This window comes from Vicugna pacos, chromosome 21 (assembly GCF_048564905.1).
Source record: "Vicugna pacos chromosome 21, VicPac4, whole genome shotgun sequence".
In the NCBI taxonomy this organism is placed as follows: Eukaryota; Metazoa; Chordata; class Mammalia; order Artiodactyla; family Camelidae; genus Vicugna; species Vicugna pacos.
This window is the reverse complement of record NC_133007.1, coordinates 28,368,451-28,388,588: the sequence shown is the minus strand read 5'-3', so window position 1 is coordinate 28,388,588 and position 20,138 is coordinate 28,368,451. Positions and strand designations below refer to the sequence as shown.

General features: G+C 43.2%; 1 protein-coding gene and 1 long non-coding RNA gene across 3 annotated transcripts; one reads left to right on the top strand and one right to left on the bottom strand.

The window, feature by feature from the left end:
• Nucleotides 1-651: 651 nt before the first annotated feature.
• Nucleotides 652-2,973, bottom strand: MCL1 (MCL1 apoptosis regulator, BCL2 family member). Of its 2 annotated transcripts, XM_072946630.1 has the most exons (3): nucleotides 2,077-2,965; nucleotides 1,485-1,732; nucleotides 652-963 (listed from the first exon to the last, which is right to left on the bottom strand). In XM_072946630.1, exons 1-3 carry the CDS (start codon nucleotides 2,765-2,767, stop codon nucleotides 847-849), a joined length of 1,056 nt encoding a protein of 351 aa, XP_072802731.1. In that variant the 5' UTR covers nucleotides 2,768-2,965; the 3' UTR covers nucleotides 652-846. The 2 variants fall into 2 exon arrangements, with proteins under 2 accessions (XP_072802731.1, XP_072802732.1); XM_072946631.1 differs by lacking the exon at nucleotides 1,485-1,732 and having other exon boundaries at nucleotides 2,077-2,973.
• LOC140688117 (uncharacterized) lies at nucleotides 2,443-19,588 on the top strand. Its single transcript, XR_012062872.1, has 2 exons — nucleotides 2,443-2,792; nucleotides 18,910-19,588. It is a non-coding gene; the product is annotated as an uncharacterized lncRNA (long non-coding RNA).
• The last annotated feature ends 550 nt before the right edge of the window (nucleotides 19,589-20,138 follow it).

Sequence of the window (20,138 nt, the reverse complement as noted above, 5' to 3'; positions counted from 1 at the left end):
GAAAAGCTGTAAGAAATAGGTTCCTAACTACAGAAGTTGTAAATTTCCAAGGGTATGAAAAAACTAAATTCCACTTTCCCCTCTTTACATTTCAAATAATTTTCTGTAAAATATACAATTTTTACAGACAAATACATTTACAAGTTTTTGTCTTAAAAACTGAGGATAATCCTAATTCATAACTGTAATTGAGCCTTATCAAGTTCCTGGCCATCACACTAGGCTAACAGACCAAGAACCACGCAAAACAAGTCAAATCTGAACAGGTATAAACGTCCTGAGCACTTGGACTTTCTATTCTTCAGGAAGTACACCTGGGAAAGCAAACAGAGGAAACAGCTTCCCCTGACTGTTGTACAGTACTGAGGCTTCTAGTCATAGTTCCATCACTTGTAGCTTAAATCCATTGTGCACACACCACTGGCGTTGTTAGTGCTTCTCTTTTAACTCTATAAAAAGTTAATGAATTCAATGGGCATATTTAATGAACTCTGTGACTACCCCGGCTACTGGCCACTTTCCTGTTCTAGGCAAGATAGTCTCTCCACTTTTATCATCGTCACTAAAACTAAAAGTCCTCTTCCATGGCCTCCTTAAGTTTGCCTGTTGCCGAAAACAAGCTCGGCTTCCTTCAGACAGTGAGAGAGGGGATTACTTTTCCCATGTATTTATTTCTTTTAGCCACAATCCTCCTGCCACTTGTTTTTCTCCCTTGCTAGAGAAGAACTTGTGGAGGTTACAGCTTGGACAGCTTGAAGTCCAATTCATAAATACATTTGATTTCACAGCAGATGCATATGGTTTTGGTGGCTGAAGTTGGTCGAGCCAATTATTGCACTTAAAAGGCTATCTTATTAGATATGCCAAACCAGCTCCTACTCCAGCAACACCTGCAAAAGCCAGCAGCACATTTCTGATGCCACCTTCTAGGTCCTCTACATGGAAGAACTCCACAAACCCATCCTAGAAAACAAAAAAGAAAAGCACATTTTCAAGTATGGGCTTCCACTGGCTTAAAAACACTACTTACAAAGAAAAGATAAAAGTATTTAAGGTTCTCCCCAAAATGCAACATGGAATCAATTATTATTTACTCCCAGACTGCAAAAGAGACACACATTATGCAATTAAAAGGGAGGGGGCCTCAAGAATGAATGTAATTTACTCTCATCCCCAGGTGATTCTTATTTCTTCAAAATTTGAATCCACTGGTGTGAGGAGTATCCAGCTGAATTACAATAAAATGCCCAAAGCAAAAGGCTCAATGAGTAAAAGAGCCTACAGAAAAACAGGATTTTTGATGCAACAGTTCAAGACAATCATACCATACTCTCCATACCCACTACTTAATATCAACATCAAGCAACCAGATGTCCATAAGTTAGAGCCTGAAAACTGAATTATGCATCTTAAAAACCTTTAGATATCTGGGCTTTCTCCATTCCACTTCCACTCCAAGGCCCCTCTTCAACCTTAGAACTTACCCAGCCTCTTTGTTTGACTAGCCAGTCTCGTTTTGTCCTTACGAGAACATCTGTGATGCTTTCTGCCAATGGTTCGATGCAGCTTTCTTGGTTTATACTCTTCAAGTGTTTGGCCACAAAGGCACCAAAAGAAATAAGAGTCACAATCCTGCCCCAGTTTGTTACTCCGTCACTGAAAACATGAACCATCACTCGAGACAAAGATTTGACATCATCTTCGTTTTTGATGTCCAGTTTCCGAAGCATGCCTGAGAGGAAGAAAAGCATGCAGGTTCTCACGGCTTCCTTTGTCTAAACCAGGGCACGATTCTCCTGCCCACTCACGGCGGGGGAAATCGCCATTTGGGCTCTATAGAACTAAGGCCGATCCCGCTTAAAAATTGACATCCCACCCTTTCCGGGCTTTGAACAGAACTGCCATTTCCAAAAGACTCAAGTGGGCGGAAACAATGACTCACGGCCAGAATATTCTGGTTTCAGAAATACGATGAGAGTCATTTCAACTGACTCGTTTCGGTTTCCACCCATAGAAGGTGGGTGAGTCCAGAGAGCCGAGAAAACCAAGTGCGACCTTCGCCACTAACCCGCTTACCTTGGAAGGCCGTCTCGTGGTTGCGCTGCACACCGTCCCCGACCCGTCGTAGGGTCTCTAACGCCTTCCGGATGGCGCTCCCAGACCCGCCCACTGCCTTCGCGTCCTTGGCGCCGGTGGCCTGCTCCCGAAGGTACCGAGAGATAATCTCCAGTGACTGCCGGTACAACTCGTCCTCCTCCTCCTCTGCGGGGGGAGGCGTCGAGGGAAGTGAGCCGTCCGTGCAGGGGCCACTACTGGCCTCCCCGACCAGCTCCAGCAAGGGCAGGACGGCCGGCCGCTTCGAGAGAGGCTCCGGCTCGTAGCCGTCCAGCTCCTCTTCGGGCGACATTATGGCGTCGGAGGCCGGGGATTCCATCTCTTCAGGCGGCGACGCGCGGCGGGAGGGCGCGAAGAATAGCAGCCTGGTGGGGGTCGCGGTGACGTCGGGGCCCTCGGCACCAATGGGCGAGGGCCGCGCGACTCTCCGGGCGTCCGGCGCAACAGTGGCCGGGGGGCTCCCGCCGGCGCTTCCGCCCATCACCGGGCCGGCTTCCCCTCCCCCTACCTCTCGCCGGGCCGTGGCCTCCTTCCCGGCGGCCAAAAGCCGCCCTCCGGGAGCGGAGGCGCCGCTGCCACTGCCAGCCCCCAACCCGGCCCCGCCACAGTAGAGGTTGAGTCCAATTACTGCGTTTCTCTGGAGGCCAAACATCGCAAACCGCCGCCGTCGCCACCTGGTGAGAAAAACGGGGGAGACCCCGACTCCTTACTTGAAGGAAGCGGAAGTCAGAAGTGAGAGAGGCGCTCCTAGATCACGGTTTTAGGGCCCGTCCTACGCGGTGGCGTCAGCACTTTTAAAAAAATTGGATCTCCATAAAAGGGGGAAGGGGCGGAAGCTTCCGGCGACTGCGCACGGCACCTAACCGGCGGGGCAGGGCAGGGGCGGGGCCTCGGGCTGGGCGGGGCCTTCCGGCTCTCGCGGACGGTTACGTAACGGCGGCCCCGGCGCCTGGGCCGGTGGGCTCGCCCTCCTTCCCTACGCGGACCCTGGCGGCTAATAATGGCCGTCTCGGTGTTTCCTGAGCCCTGATTTGCGAGCTCCGGCTGTTGCTTTTGTGCCAGAGGGTTTTTCCCCACACCAAAGCCTTAACCGTGGAGTCACTCAGAGGCTGAGGAAGGAAGATGAGTAAATTCCGCCACGGATGGGGAACAACAGTCTTAGATAATAGGGATAAATAAAAGGCACTGTTGGGAACCTGTAGTTATTCTGCACATCCTCAGCTCTCTTCTCTCATTCCAACATTGTTTGGAAATGGGGACGCTCCATGGAGTGTCCTATAGAATCATTTTTCTGTAAATTGACAAAATGAAATTGTTCTGCCTCAGCTAAATTTTATTCGTATCTTCTTTCTACCATGGCCCATCTCTGTTCTCTGGTGTTATTTATATACAAGCCTTTCTCTTCTGAGGCTCTTGACACCATTCATTTATGTTAATAATAAGAAACATTTGAATCTAAGGCTAAACCCCTTGAGGACAAGGATCCTGTTATATAGCATATATGTGAGTTAACATTAACTGAAGGGTCTATGCAGCTTAGAGGTAAGGAGTCAGCATGTCTCCAGGAGGTCTGGGAGGTCCTGTCCTCGGGGACTTTTAGTTCGCTGGTATTATTCAGAGTCAGAGGAACTTCTGGAGTAGTGCACACTCCATATTAAGAATGGCTCTTGTTCTTAGGATAACTATACAGGCCACAGTCCTAACCTCAAAAGAAAAGCATTGTTGACATCCCGAATATGCCAGTCTTTCTTGTAGGCATGTATTGAATCCTTTGAAATTTCCCCAGACTGTGAGCACATGTCCTCCTCAAAATATGCCTATGTTTCAGAGAATTCATTAAAAAAAAAAAAGGTCCTGGTATGGGAACTAAGATGTGCTCTGATAGCCTTGTTATCTAGTCTTCGGTGCCTGAAATTGGGTGTACTTAATATCTCATGTTGCCTTCCCGCTTCTCTAATTAAAAAACTCTTGCTCTTATCCTTACTGTCTCTCTTAATTATTCAACCCTTTTATTCCTCAGTCTGGTAAAGCAGAGGGTTTTTGTTTTGTTTTGTTTTTAGGCCCTATATGAAATTCAGGTTTTGGGAGACTCTCCACTCAGCTGATAAAAATTTCCAGAACTACCAAAGCACCTTGTTCTCTTTCTCCAAGTTGAGGCTAATCATTTACTTTTAAATTATTTCCAAGGCCTCTTCATACCATCCTCAGTCATGTGACCCTCTAATTTTTGAGGGAGGTAAAACTTCTGGGTGCTAATCAAACAAAATTACATTCCCCAAGATAATCTAGTGACCCTAGAAAGAGTTACTTGAAAAAGCTCTAGCATTATATTAAATGATCATGTGGTCATCTTTTTGCCTTATTTCTGTGTGCATAATTTTCCCTAAATAATACCCCCTGTGACCATAATCTCCAAAGATTATTCTTGATCACACACTAAAAACATTGATCTCATGTTTTTATGTCAAAATCATTAATTGAACTTCTTGCTTAGTTGGCCATTTTCTACACTTCTGTTGCATACCATCTCTTTCATACTGTGCCTCCAGCATCAGTATCTTTCTACTTTCCTGTCATAACACTGTAATGTCATTTTTGCTTACAAGATCATAATTTCAGGCCCTAGTCTCCACAGGTAACACTAGCATATAATTAGGGTTCAGTAGCCTTTTAGAAGGTGTGGCAGACGTTCCTAGTTGCCTTATTCAATATTCATCCTTTTTCCTTTCTGACAAAGCCAGAGTTGGCATGGTGGTTCCATAATGGTCAGGAATTCATGTTCCTTCTGTTGTTCTGCTATCCTCATACATACTTTTCTACCTCATGGTCTGAGATGGCTGGCCTCATCCACGTTATCTGCAGTCCAACCAGCACGAAGCAGAAAAGGGAAGAGAAGGGAGCTTAGCTTCCTTTAATGATACTTCCCAGAAGTTGCATACCATTTTTGTTAATATCCTGTTAGCTAGAAATTAGTTACATGATCTTCTAGCTGCAAGGGAGTCTTTATTCTAAGAATACAATCTTTATTCAGAGTGTCTGTGTGCCCAGCTAAAAACTGGAGATTCTGTTACTATAGAAGAAAGGAAGCATAACCAGCAGTCTCTACCACTATGTGTAAAACTATATGGAGAAAATTATAAAATTCTATTGAAATACATTAAACAAAGCCCAAGAGAGACATAAACAATGTCCACAGATAGGAAGACTCATAATTATAAAAATGTCAATTCTCCTTCAAACTGATGTATAGATTGAATGCAGTTCCAAATAAGGAAATGGATAAGTTGATTTTAAAACTTGCATGGAAGAGGGGAATGGTATAGCTCAGTGGTAGAGTACATGCCTAGCATACACGAGGTCCTGGGTTCAATCCCCAGTACCTCCATTCAATCAATCAATCAAATTACCTCCTCCTATCAAAAAACCCCCCAAAAAACAACAAAAAACTTACATGGAAAACCAAAGGGCCAAGACTAGGTAAGACAGTCTTGAAAGTGAAAAAAAAAAACAAACAAAAAAACCCAACAACACTGAGGAGACTACCCATGCAGGGGGTAGTAAACTTGGTTTACTACTCAATTTCAAATGTTCTCCTTTTGGCCTGGGAATGGCACTCAGACTTCTCTTCTGTGAAGTCTGACAGTGGAGCCTGCAGCAGCAGGTTCCAGGTGAACCAGGTTCCTTTGCTGTTGGCCGAAAAGGCAATGTGAGCAATATCCAAAATCCTTAACTAATAATAGATTATTGATCTCTAGTATATACCATCAGGTTCTGACCTGAGTTCAGTCCCATTCAACATTTGTACCAATTTGTTTAGTTAAGAACATTGATAACAGATACCAGATTTGTAGATATCAAGAATATGATAGGGACCATGAATATGTTGGAGAATAGAATCAGAATGCAGAGAGATCTTGGCAGGCTAGATCAAATCTCACAAGATTCAGTTTAAATGGGTTAAATGTAAAGTCTAGCACAAAGGTTAAAAATGTACATACACACTTATTTTAACCTTTGTGCTTTATAGATGTCATATATATATGATATGGGAGATATGGCATAATATGTTTTGAAAATTACTTAGAAGATCCAACACTTATGCCTATATATACACACACATATAGATAACACATGAGATAACTTTTGCTCACTTTTCATATCAGCAAGAATTTAAAAGACTGCTAATACCAAGTATTAGTAAAGGTATGGGGAAATGGCTAGGATACTCTCACAAGTCTAGTGGGAAAAGAAATAATTTTATGGCAAATTAAAATTATGTGTTAAAATGTTAAATGTGCATACCCTGTGATCCAGCAATTGAATCTCTCAATATTTACCCCAGAGAGATATTCCTACATAACACTAAGAGACATAAAGAATTTTCAATGAAACACTGTAACAGCAAAAAATTAGAAACAATCTATATGTCCAACAACAAAATGGTTAGAGAAACTGTGCTACATTCATGCTATGGGATCCATAATATATCAGCTATAAAAAATGTACTGACATGAAAAGCTCTCTGAAACATATTAAGTGAAAAAAGAACACATAGAATAACACAAACCATGATACCATTTATGTTTTTAAAATCCTATATAACTACATATAACTCTATAGCTATGTAAATACATAGAAATAAGTCTGGAAGGATACATAACCAAAAGGACCAAGATTTGAGACAATGGTCAAGGAAGACTTTGGCCTTGGCCATTGTTTTATTGAATGAAGATTTTTGTTTGTTTTATGAGTGGTAGGTAATTAGATTTATTTATATTTAGAGGAGATACTGGGGATTGAACCCAGGACCTTGTGCATGCTAAGCATGCGCTCTAACACTTGAATGAAGATTTTAATCTCTATTATTTACAAATTTTATAAAGTAGATGTATTCCTATATTATTTACAAAATTGAAATAAATCAAAACCCATTACCTCATCTCCTAAAGTATACCCCTAGGTTTTAGTTAGTGTCAGTTTTAATGAGTCAATAGTGTGATAGGGTGAGTACTGAAGAAAATCTAAGGGGACCTAAGGCTCCCTCACAGTCCAAGTCCACAACCAAGCAGGGGATGCTTTAGTTCTACTTGGCTCAGTCAGGCCACATCTGGACCAGACTTAGAGAGGCACACTTACACATTTGAGCTCATCCAGAAAGCAGTCAGGGTGATGCCAGGAGTCCATATCATGTCAAGAAGCAAGAACTGAAGGAAGGGAGAATATTTTGACTAGTGAAATGAGATGTTGAGAGATGTGACCCAAATACTTAAAGAGTTTTAATGAAGGTGAAGATAGTAGTAAATTTTAATACACTGGAGTTATTCAAGAAAAAACTAAATGATCATTTGTCAGGGATGCTCTGGAAAATATTAATTCAGGAGGAATTAGTTAGAACTAGATGATCTTCAAGGTTTCAACTAACTTTAAGAATCTGTTTTAAATTCCCTTGGTCTCACACAAAGAGGGAACCACAGCGGGATGGTAGGAAGGGCCCACTCAGGATATAATCGGGTCCTATGCCCTGGGGTGAGCAAGCCTTAAGCTGGAGAATAATTATATTGCGGAGGTTATCCCACTGGAGTAAGAGTTCTGAGCCCCAGGTCAGTCTCCCCATCCTGGGGGTCTAGCATTGGGAGGAGGAGCCCCCAGAGCATTTGGCCTTGAAGGCCAGTGGGGCTTAACTGCAGGAGCTCCACAGGAGTGGGGGAAATAGAGACTTCACTCTTACAGAGAGCACACAAAATATCATACACACTGGGACCAATGGCAGCAGCAGTGATTTCATAGGAACCTGGGCCAGACCAACCTGTTGCTCTTGGAGGGTCTTCTGGGGAGGTGGGGGCTGGCTGTAGCTTACCCTGGGGACATAAAAGCTGGTGGAGGACATATGGGGAGGATCATCAGCATAAACTCTCCTGGAGGCTGGCATTTTGATTGGGTCATTAGCACTAAGACCTGGCCCCAACCAACAGCCTGCAGGCTTAAGTGCTGGGAAGCCTCAGGCCAAACAACTAACTGGGTGGGAACACAGCCTCACTCATCAGTCAACAGGCTACCTGAAGATTTCCTGAGACCACAGTCTCAAAAGGCACACCCCAAGACACGGCCCTGAGCACCAAAGGGCCAGGACCCAGCCTCCTCCACCAGTGGCTTCTCCCACCAGGAAGCCTGCATAAGCTCCAAACCAGCCTAACCCACCAGATGACAGGCACCATGGAAGAGGGATACATTGGGAGTTTGTAACTGGCAGATACAAACTACTATGTACTGAACAGATAAACAACAAGGTCCTACTGCATAGCACAGGGAACTGTATTCAATGGCTTGTAGTAACCTGTAATGAAAAAGACTACACACACACACACACACACACACACACACAGAGGGAGAGAAACTGAATCATTATGCTGTGCACCAGAAACTAATACAACATTGAAACCAACTATAATTCAATTGAAAAAAGGTTAAAAATATTCCCTTATTCTCAGCCAAATTTATCAAACCCCAAATTCCTTAAATGGCTTTCCTTTGAGTTGTTTTATTGTGGAGAGGATGCTAGGCTTTCAAAGGCACTTTAGCATAATACAAATTGGAAGGAATAACCTCACTCCATGAGTGCCAATTAAATGCCTCAGAGGATACAAAGATTATTATTGGAATGCTTAAGTACCAACTGAAGGGATGTGATAAAAATTCAAGTTTAATTTTTGTCTCCTCCTGCCTCTGCAAAATGTATTTCAGTGAGAGATGTTTTCCTCTGACTTGGATGTTTTCCAGCATCCCCCTAACATTTCATCACCTTTACGTAAGTCTTGCAATCATTTTAAGTAGCAGAACACACCCTTGATTCAGAAATAGATGAACAAACACCTGAGTCTTCATTACAGGTGAGAGCATCTCCGCCCCACAGCCAGGATCCACGCAGCCTGCAAGCTTGCCTTTGTGGAAGAGTGGCAGTGGGCGTCTCCTGTCCCTCTGTTCCACTTTCTCCTGTTGCCCAGATGCTGACATGGACACCTTCAGGAATGGAGCAGAAGACAGAGGGCAGAATGTTCTTGGTGGCTTCACGCTCTCTAGGCTTGGCTGCTGTTGAAAGCTGTTTCATGGGCATTTGTGTGGATCCATCAGAGGCTTCCCCACTGGGCCTTCCCAATAGCAACGTCAGCTTCCCTGAAGTGAGGTGATGCATTTTACTTCCATGGCCACCACTCCCCGCTCATTCTTTTGTTTTCCAGAGGTTCATTCTACACGGAACCCTTTGTGAAGAGTCCCACTATGTTTCCAGGAAAATCTCTTGAGCAGGATTTAAACTCCCTTGGATTTAAATATACGTGAAGCCTGGGAACCAAGTTCCCAGGCTTCACGTATATTTGACCTTTTGTCAGAAGGGAGAACAGTTGATTCCAACACATAGCTGTCAGCTCTGTTACCTCAGGCTCTGTTGTTAGCCAACCTTTGCCTTGAAATTCCTCTACCATGAGTCATACACAGTCTAACGATCACCTCCTACCCAGGAACAAATATTAAATGCTTCAGTGTTCCCTTGAGACCCTTATTTCTAGGCTTGAGAAGAGGGAAGTATCCCCACCTCCTCTCCTCAGGACTGGATGTGGCTCACAACACGGTAGTAGCTCTCTCCAAAGAAATCTCATTTGTAAACCTTATCTCCACTTTTTATACTCTTGAAATGGGTGAGAGGGGTTCAAGAATTGTGGAGCAGGTCCTTGGTGACGTCCTTTAAACCTTTATGTCTGGCGTCTCCCTTGGGAATTTCACACTATTATGACTTGGTACCCCAGTGGAAACATCCAATTACAATCTTGTTAAGTGTAAAACATAATTTTCTCTATCAATTCTGTTCATCCTTCCCCATTCCCTACCTTGAATCTCTGTGATTTAGTCACACTTCACAGGCCAGGTCATAATGTAGTCATCAAATTGGTCTGACATGGTCTGGTCATGCCTCCCTTTAGCGATAAAAAAGCCAAGCCAAGGCCTAGGGCCCACTACAGTGACCCCACTACCCATGAGAAGGAAAGCTCAGGACTCCCTCTTGGTTCTAAACCTAGTTCTCCATGAGGGTGTACATAGAACATTGTGTTTGGGGGGGTAGCAATGGACTTTGGAGTCTGTCAATTACCAAATGACCTTAGATAAATTACTTTTCCTGAGCTTCATTAAAATTTTGTAAAACAGTCTTAGCTTCTAATTCAAAATTTAATTTTTAATCACACAATTAATGCACAAATATTCTCCTTGTAAAAAAAAAGCAAAACATTACAGATGAGACTAAATTTCCTTTGATTACCACCTTCAGTACCTCTCCCCTAAACCCTTTCCAGATATAGCCACACTTCTCAGTTTAGAATTTATCTTTCTAGTCCTTTTTCAATTAAATCTGTTTTTAACCAGTAAAAATAAGATAATAATATCTATTCTGTGAAACAGGACAGAGATGAAAATGCAAAGTGCACAATGTTTTCTTGTATTTCTTCAGTGTGTTGGAAGGGACTGAGACCTCCTGCAGGAACATAGCTCTACACTAAATTCAAACTGAAGAAAGCTTACTTATTTCTAGTGGTGGAACTACCTGACCTCTTTATGGTATTAGAAAATTCCAGTTTTTAAATTTTTTTCAAAAAAATTCAGCAGACATCATGCACAGAATCTACAGTGGGAATAAGCTGTAGCCTGTTACATGGACACAGCCAGCCTCCTCTTGGTTGGGGTCTGTTGGAGAAGGGGAGCCAGAGCCAAAGGCCCAGAGAACATTCTGCTTCGTTTATACTCCTCCATTTCAGTCGGGCAATGACGATTTTGTCTTTTCTTTCCTGTGGCTTTCATTTCACATGCAGACAGCGAGAGATCATGTATCCAGATTACCTCCTTCCCCCCAAAACAGCTTTCCATCTGAGCACAACAAAGACAAAAAGTAAAGCAAACCTCTCTCCCCACACAGTTCTGCTTTTCCATCATTTCACAGGACAAGGCACACTCCCACAATTCCTTTTTCCGACTATCAGAGAGGAAGCACAAGCCAAGACTTCCAAAGGCACCAGTTGGTTTGTTTCCAGGTGCCCCAGAGCAGGATTTTATTTTAGCATAAGAACAAATTCCATTTACTGAGCATGGACTTTGCCAGCCGTGATACATATATCTAATTCTTTACATAGATCTAATTTAATTCTAACAAAAGCCATAAACAGTATTATAATTATCCTCGTATTACAGATAAAGGGGCTAGGGTTCAAAAAGATTAAATAATTCTATTCTTAAGCTGTGAAACAAAGGAGATGTTTAAGAACAGTACCAGCCAGTGGGAAGTAGCATCTGGGAGCAGGACTGAAAGCCATGGAAATGTGGGGAGAATAGAAGAGGTGGGGCAATAGCAAATTAAGAGAAAGAAAAATGCATGTTCCAGCAAGAACTGCCATTCACCCCCATCTCTCAGCCTGGGCCAGGCTTGTGTGTGTGTGTGTGTCTGTGTGTCTGTGTGTGTGTAAACAAATCGTCATAGCAACTATTTGGTTTATGTCATGACAACACAGGCTTGCAGTGTCTAAATAAGGTCACTGGCGAGAATGTGTGTGGCCTGGGGAGGGGAAGCGGGACCTCTGAGTCAAGGGGAAATTGTGCAGAAGGGGCAGATTCCTTTGGTGCACCCTCATCTATCCCTCCCTGCTCACCCTCAAGGGAGGAAAGGGGCTTAAAGCCCTGCTCTCCCTGATTCACAGTAGTCACAGTTAAGAGCTAAGTCTTGCATATTTTTTTGTCTTATTTTAACCAATTATGTAAATTCCTATCCAGCCAGGGGGATCCCCTGGTGCAAGAGGGGGAGGGTAGAAACTTCTGCTTCTCATTTTCACCCCAGGTGCCACTTTCAGGGCCTCTGAGGGTAGAGAGAAGTTGGAGGGTCCCACCTGATGCAAGCACGGCGGCCCCAGAGGGGAAGCCGAGGGAGAGAAACCAGGCACACGGGTGGGTTAGTAAGGACAGGCTCTGCTGAGAGGACTGAATGGCCCCAGGCTTGAGTTACAAGAGCCCCTTCCTTTAGTCAGCACGGTGGTTCCCAACCAGGGGACCCCAGGGGACACAGGGCAATGCCAGGGGACTTTTTTGACTGTCCTGAGCATCTAGTTGGTAGAAGAGAGAGAGATGCTGTTAACATCCTAAAATACACAGGACAGCTCCCATAACAAAAAATGTCTAGTCGAAAATGTCAATAGTCCCAAGGTTGAGAAATTCTGAATTAGAAGGTGCTGGTCCTACATGAGTCCTCTCCTAGGTCCATTGCCGGAGCATCAGTGATGGGTTAGATTACTTGAAGGGTATACCATGGATGCCAGTTTGTTTCCTTGGGCCCTGAGTTCCTCTCAAACTTCCAACTCAAGTATTTTATTTGTTTACTTCTAACAAAAATAAATTTAAGCTAGAGTCCCAAATTTGCTGTGAAATCAGCTCCTAGAGATGAGGGCCTTGGGCGTAGGAAAAGCTGCCTGACAGAGGCTGTGTCACTGGGCAAAAGGCACAATCTTTTGGCCACAGTTCCATTGAATTTGATGATCTCAAATGTCCCTTTAGTTCCAAAACTGTACTTTTGGATAGTCCTTGTTAGTATTTGTACCAAGGTTGGGTCAATGGAAAAGGAAATGACTCAGAAATGCAATAGAGGGAAGTCTGAGAGTGATTCAGACCTTCCTAATCATAAAAGGCACCCCAGACATGGCCTTTAATGTGAAACCAAGACTCATGACCACTGAATGATGCCAGGACTTTCCTCTGTATATGTGAGTAGGTGGTATCCACATGGGGTGACCAAAGGGGCTGCCGAAAGCCAGTTCAAGGAATCCACCTGATTCAGACCAGATAAGAAGGTAGCTTAAGTTGCCTCTACCCACCACCCACCTCCAAATTAAAAAAAAAAAAAATCCCCCTTAGGTCTGCTAACGTTTGAATTTCTACCATGAGAGTTTTATCTACAGTTAAAAATACAAATATTCTATTGACCATCTAGCTCACTTTATAGAATATTTATAAAATATAAATATTCTAGCATAGGTATCAGTTTGATGTTACTAACTGGGTTTCGGCTGACAATCAAGAATGATGCTTGTTGATGGGTATGTAGTTCTAACAGTTAATATGAGCAATTTGAGAGAAGTTCTTATACTATGTAAATTCTATCAGTTCAATCTTTTTCAATCTAAATATTATAATAAAGATTTAATAACTAAGTTCACATTTTGTATTAATCTCTAGTATCTACCCATGATAAATGTATGTCAGAAGGTTCAAAAAAAGTCCATCTAAAAGCGCTAAGCACCTCTGTCACTAAACTTCCGTTTATACCAAAACTTTTCTCCTACCTGAAGGGGCCCTGTAATTTACCACAATGTGGTTATCAGTTTTGAGAGCTCTCTTCCTGTTATAAGCTATTGTTTTACAGAAAAAGCTACCCCTGGTTGACATACTGAGCACTTGGCCTCTACCTGTTCTTTCTTGGTCATGTGGCTCATCTAAAAGTTTTCCAAAAGAGAGACTCAGCTTTGTGTGGGGAGTAACCCTTTGGATATTGTTCTTTCATTAGAGGACTTCATTTCCCTGCTTATCCACTGCTGCTGCCATTCAGAGACTGTTTTAACAAGCATTTCTAGAACTCTTCAGGGCTGTCTTGTTCATTGCTACACCCCCAGCATCAAGAATGATGTTTGGCATATAACATGTGCTCAGTAAATACTTGTTGAAGGAATAAATGGTTCATTAACTTATGTTCAGACTAATCTATAGGTATCCAGAAAAAATTAGAGTTTGACCTCTTTACGTGAGTGAATGCAGGGCTGTCTTCCAGTTGTTTGCTTTAGTCTAGCTTACTTGTTCCTCTTTGTAATCAGTGTTCAAACTACTGTTCCATTTTTTTTCCCTAGAATGTCTTCTCAGAGATGGAATGCTTAACCTACCATTCAGTACCCTGAGAGACAGGCCTGAGGGGGCCAGACTTCAAAGCCCTATGGGGCCTTCAGTCAAGACTAGTACCAAACAACTTCTGCACCAAATTTGGAAACCTTAAGGCCTTCACTGCACAAATGGTTCCCATCTCTATAATCTTTGGACCCTGCCCCAAATGCAGAACTTTCCGATTTGTACTTTTTTCATCCTTGGTCCACTTATTTCTTTGACGCCTCATGTAGAAACTTTTTAGAGAATTTCCCTCAACCCACTCATTCAAATCACACCGAGGTTCCCCACAAACACTGCTTAATTTGCAGACCTAGAGGGGTTTTCCTTCCTATACCAGCAGGTGGGGAACCAGAGATACTCCTAGCTTTCTAGTGCCACTTTTTTAAAGCTTTTTTTTGGGGGATGGGATAGCTCAAGTGGTAGAGCACATGCTTAGCATGCATGAGGTCCTGGGTTCAATCCCCAGTACCTCCTCTAAAAAGTAAATAAGCCTAATTACCTACCCCTCTCCCACTAAAATAATTAAATAATACAATAATTTAAAACTTTTTTTTTTGTAGGGGGAGGTAATTAGGTTTATTTATTTGTTTTTAGAGGAGGTACTGAGGACTGAACCCAGGACCTCATGCATGCTAAGCATGCACTCTACCACTTGAGCTATCCCCTCCACCCTTAGCTTCCTAGTATCATTTTTAGGCCCTTATTTTTCCAAGATATTTGCATGCAACTCCTGCTTTGGAGTTCACTCTGTCAAGCTAAACTCTCCTTTATATTCTTTGCTGTTCTTGCCCATTCCTACACCAGGACAGGCACTTGGCTTCATCTTCTCCTTCCAAATTTTGCATAATTTTGGATTCATTTAAACACCTTGATTTACTGATCCAACAATCCAAGCCCATAATTCTTTTGTTATTGCTGTTTTCTAAGCTAGACACTTTTTCTTTTCATAAAATAATAGTTGGGTTCAATAAGAGATAACAGAACAAAACCACAAACACATGAGCCCCCTCCCTTGGCAGCTGGATGAGGGAACTCCCTTAATTCTTTAACACTCCAATGACCTTCACCTTTACTCCACTTAGAACACCCATTCCTACTGCCCTTGTCATTACATGGAAGAGTTCCAACTCTGAAATCTTGAACTCTAAAGTCATTCTGACTACTGTGTCCCAAGCTTTCAGCTTAATCGCTTTCACTTCTAAATCATCTTTGACCTTACCAAGACTTCTCTTGACCAGAGTTTTTATACCTTCCTGAGCCTACCTTCTTACCCAGTCTGAATTGGGGGGACTCCTAGAACTGTCTGTCATCACACCTTCAATGCCCTTGTTCCCTTGTCAATCCACGTTATCTGTCTACAAATCACGACCCAGGATATACACAATAACGTTTTCTCTGCTCTTGCACCCAGGCAGCTGGGTGTTGCTAGAGAAAATAGCAGAAATGTGCACACTTGATCTTAGTCAAAAGGCCAAGCAGCAATGAAAACAGCAGAAATACGTGGGTTGATACCATTCCAAGGATTGCACATTCATGGTTTCTAATCTGTTAGGCCTCAGCATTGCTCCCTAACTCTTTTACTTAGTATTTTTCATCAGCTTTCATCTCCCTGCCTTCCATCCTCTTCTATACTATGCCACACTTCTTACGCCCCCTAACTCCCACCTCCCTTACTCTCCACTAGCAACTTCGCATCCTATTCCACAAACAAGGCAGCTGTCAGACAGGGACGCCCATTGATTACCTGCTCCCATTCACAAACAGCTGTGAGTTTATCCATTGTTACACTTTCACCTTGAGTCTCAAGCGGTATGAGGTATATATCCTCCTCTTGAGGTCAGTTCTTGCTCAGCTGATTTGCTGACTACACTAACCCCAGCACCTCACCTTCCACAGTGGCTGGCACATAGTAAGTGCTCAATTAATGTTTGCTGAACTATTGTTTAATTAACCAAGTCCAACTGAGCTCTTGTTTCCACCTCACCCCCTTTCTCTTCAGAACTCTGTTCAGAACCCTGCCTTTTGGTTCTAAACATTCTCCATTGAACTTCTATTTTTACTTGTTCCTTTCACTGAATAAATAAATGTGCCTAAATCACTCCCTTCCTAAAACAACAACATACAACAAAACCTTCACACACCATTCAATTCTACAGGCAAGATTCTACTTCTACCAATCCACTGAAACTGGTCTCAGAAAGGTTACTAATTGGCAAATCAAAAGGACACCCTTCAGCCTATTTGGTGGGGGTGTAATTAGGCTTATTCACTTACTTACTTTAACGGAGGTACTGGAGATTGAACGCAGGACCTCATGCATGCTAAGCATGACTCTACTATTGAGCTACACCCTCGCCACCAAATCACATCTAATGTACAGCACTGTAGCAACGTAAGTCTGTCTTACCCATAACACAACTAACCCATGGTAACAACTTACTAAGTGGAGTGGAGTACAGAATTCTCCACTGAGATGTTTCATTGTTACTTCAAACTTATTATGCCTCATGTTGAATTCATCATTCAGCCACACCCCTTCTCAACTTTTCCATCCCATTAATAGCATCTCTGACATACCAATTTACCCTCTCCAATCTCATCCTCACAGTGAAGTCAGAAAGATTATTCTAAAGAGCCAATCTAATCATGTCATTTCCTTGCTCAAAATCTTTAGACAGCAGCTTCTCCAGGACTGCCTCCAGGATCAAGTCTAAAGGCCCTTTGTGATCTAACCCTTGCTTCTGTCCACCCACCTCTGGCCTCATTCCTTGCTGCTATGCTACAGCTACTCTCAATTATTTTAACTTTCCAGAATGTAAAACCTCTGCATCTTTTCACATACTGTTCCTTCCACCTGGAAGACCCCCTTTCCTGATCTAACCCCTTTACCTAAATCCTGCTGCTCCATCATGTTTCAGCTTAGAGGCTACTTTCTGTGAAAGCATTTTCCTGACCTTCTCCCACCTCCCCAAGTGAGGTGACTGCCCTTACTCTGTGCTTCCAGAGCATTTTGTGCTTCCCCCCATCATAGCACTGAATCCTTGCATTCTCACTGTCAGTCTTCCTATCTTTACTATAGCCCCTCTATAGTCTGTAAGCCCTGAGGGTAGGAGGCACGTCTTACACGCTGTCGTAGTCCCTGAAGTAAGGGCTTAACATGCCTCATCTTGTTAATCATCACAACAATCCTCTATGGTAGGTCCTACATCATTCCTATTTTACAAAGTAAGTAAACTGAAGCGAAGAGTTTAAGAAGCTTATCCTGAGTTATCAAAATCAATCAAAACCAGGATTTAAAACCAGGCAACTTGACACTAAAACCAGTCCATCACTAACTCTATCACCTTTAAATCACTTCTCCACGGGACCTGGCAGTGACCCATCTAAAACATAGAACTGACCAGACTTCTCTGTGACCCCTCAGTGGCTCCTCCGCCTGCCTGCCGGCCACGTCCTCCTGTCTTCCTTCCTGGCCTAGCCTCCAGCCACTCCCCACGACTCACCTGATACACGGTTACTGCGCTAACCCCAGGTTCCACGTGGCCTCACCCATCTCTAATGTTGGTCTCTCTACCAAAATGCACTTTCTCACCTTACTTTTCTGGAGAAATCCTGTTCATCCTTCAGAATTTACTCCATGAAACCTTTTCTGACCACTCCCCCACCCCCACCCCCCCGCAGGCGGTGCATCCTGCCTCCACTCTCAGGAGTGGTGTGACTTCGGAAAGCTACTGTTTTAGTTTTCTCACGTGTATAATGGCCATACTAAGACAGCCCCCTCCATTGACTTGTGAGGACTAAGTGAGAGGATGTGAGTTAAGCCTCTAGCAATGGGCTTTGATGCACAGCCAATTATTATTAAACACTTGTCTTTATTCCTCTATGTAGCTAGGCTTCTACTGCTGCAAGTTCAACTCACGTGTAGTTCCCCCTCCAGAGTGTAGTCTCCTTGGAAGAAGCACCGTATCGTTCATATTTTAGCACAATGCCTGCCATATCGTGGGCACTTACTCATTAATAATTGAACTACACTATTTAATAGTACGCATCTTTCAACGCCCAGCTCAATTTCCATTTCCTCCACTAATATTTACCTGATGATTCCAACCGTTTAAATTTTCCCTTCTCGGGATTTTTACCACTGCCTGACTAATGACGTGCTGTCCTGCACCATTCGTATTAGTGTTGTCTCGATGACACTTCAGGCCTCCCAGGGCAGAGACCATCTCTTATACTGTTTATCTGCCCAACATCAGCTAATATTTCCAGCCACAAAGTTAGAGTTCAGTAATTATTTGTGAATTAAAATATTGCTGCCCAAGCATGGGAGGTCTCATCTTTTATTTTTTTAATAAGTATTTATTTTTAATTTTTAAATATTTTAATTAGTTTACTTTTGGGGGGGTTGGAGGTAATTAGGTTTTTATTTTATTTTTTAGATGGAGGTACTGGGGACTGAATCCAGGGCCTCCTGCATGCTGAGCATGTGCTCTGCCACTTGAGCTACACCCTCCTCATGGGCAGTCTCATCTTTTTATTAATAAGTCACTCATCTCTAAGAAAATTCAGCTAACAACTCACCTGCTGCCCCTCTTTCCCTTAGCTTGTGGAATTCTGCTTAGAACTACATTCATTTGCTTTTATTTGTACGTCATTATCATGTCTCCACTTCCCAAGGGAAGAGGTTTTCCCTTTTCTCATTAACCCCCCTCAAGGCCCAGCAGAGGGCACCAAGCACGCGAGCGCTGCTCGTGCGGGTGCTGGCGGCTGGCTGTAGATATCCTCAAAGGCAATTTTCCAAGCTATTTTTCTTCTGCCTTTGTTTTCTATGCCCAGGCCACATCAGCTTAAAATAAATGCTGCTGAACACTACTAATGGTGACTTCATCCCTGCCACCCTGCTTATCAGATGGCTCAGCTGAGAGGCTTGTCAGCACAATTATCACTCGACCATGCTGGAGGTGGGGAAGAACCCTTGACTCCACTCTTCGGAATAAAGATTTCAGAAAGCACGTCGCTAAAACAACGGGCAGGGACAGCTGTTTGAAGTACCGCAGCGTCAGTCTTCCCTGATTGGCCAGCTCTACAGGATGGGAGTGAAGGAAAAGGAACGGCAAGTTTTAAACTGAACCAGTGAGAGACACGAACATTTCTTGGCACCCCCAGGATTCCTAAGGCTGCAGCTTAAAATTAAGGACCAGGAAGCCAAGAATAATAGAAAAATCATGTAGAAGTCTAGATACTAACTCAAGTTCTTCAGTAAACCAGTATTGCAACCTTAAACGTAACTAATTTCTGTATGTCAACTACCTTACCTGTATATTAAAATAAAATCGCACTAACTAAATGACCCCACACCGAGCCTCGCGGACCTCATTCCCCAGATGTGTCCACCTGGCAAACATAAACTGGGACGACATGCTCAAGAAAGAAATCATGGGACTGGTTTAAGGGGAGTAAGGATGAGAAGGCTCACTAACTGTGTTACAATAAAGATGTCTCTGTCTGTCTCCTAGCTTTAAGATTGGAGTTTATACCTTTTGAAGTACATGAACTTTTTCATAAATTTCCTTCCAGTTAGACAGTAAGCCCCACAAAGGTAGGGAATGCCTTTCTTTACAACATCTCCAAACCACCTGGCCCACTCAGCGCCTAGCATGCTGTTCAGAAAGGCTGACGGTTAGGAGTCATCACAGTCTCCTGGCTAAATCAGAAGAGAGCAAATCAGTAACATCCTGAGTAGCTGAAAACTTGTATGGGAAGTTTCTGATTAAGCAGAGAGAGTAAGTTAGAACTGAGAATAACGTTCCTTCTCTTGCTGAGAAGTGCTCCTCCCCCTCATCAAGATGGAGGTCTCTCTCGAATACCTGCATCTCCTGGACCTCGCTTATCCTCTTTTGATGCACACTCATTTGAGAAGCCAATCACATTTGGGAAAACACCACGATAAACTCTCCTAATCAAACCTGGGCAAATGGGCAAAGCAGTTTCAGTCTTCACATGTGGCAGATTGGTGTGTGTTAGAGGAGACAAGTGAGTCTGTTTCCCCTTTGGTAAAGTTTCTT

Bases quoted from the DNA above. Each gene is read 5' to 3' on its own strand.
- MCL1 (XM_072946630.1), bottom strand. From the start codon at position 2,767: ATGTTTGGCCTCCAGAGAAACGCAGTAATTGGACTCAACCTCTACTGT. The intron at 1,733-2,076 runs GTAAGCGGGTTA...TCTTCCTCTCAG, and splicing joins CCACGAGACGGCCTTCCAAG to GCATGCTTCGGAAACTGGAC. The intron at 964-1,484 runs GTAAGTTCTAAG...TTTGTTTTCTAG, and splicing joins TAGTCAAACAAAGAGGCTGG to GATGGGTTTGTGGAGTTCTT.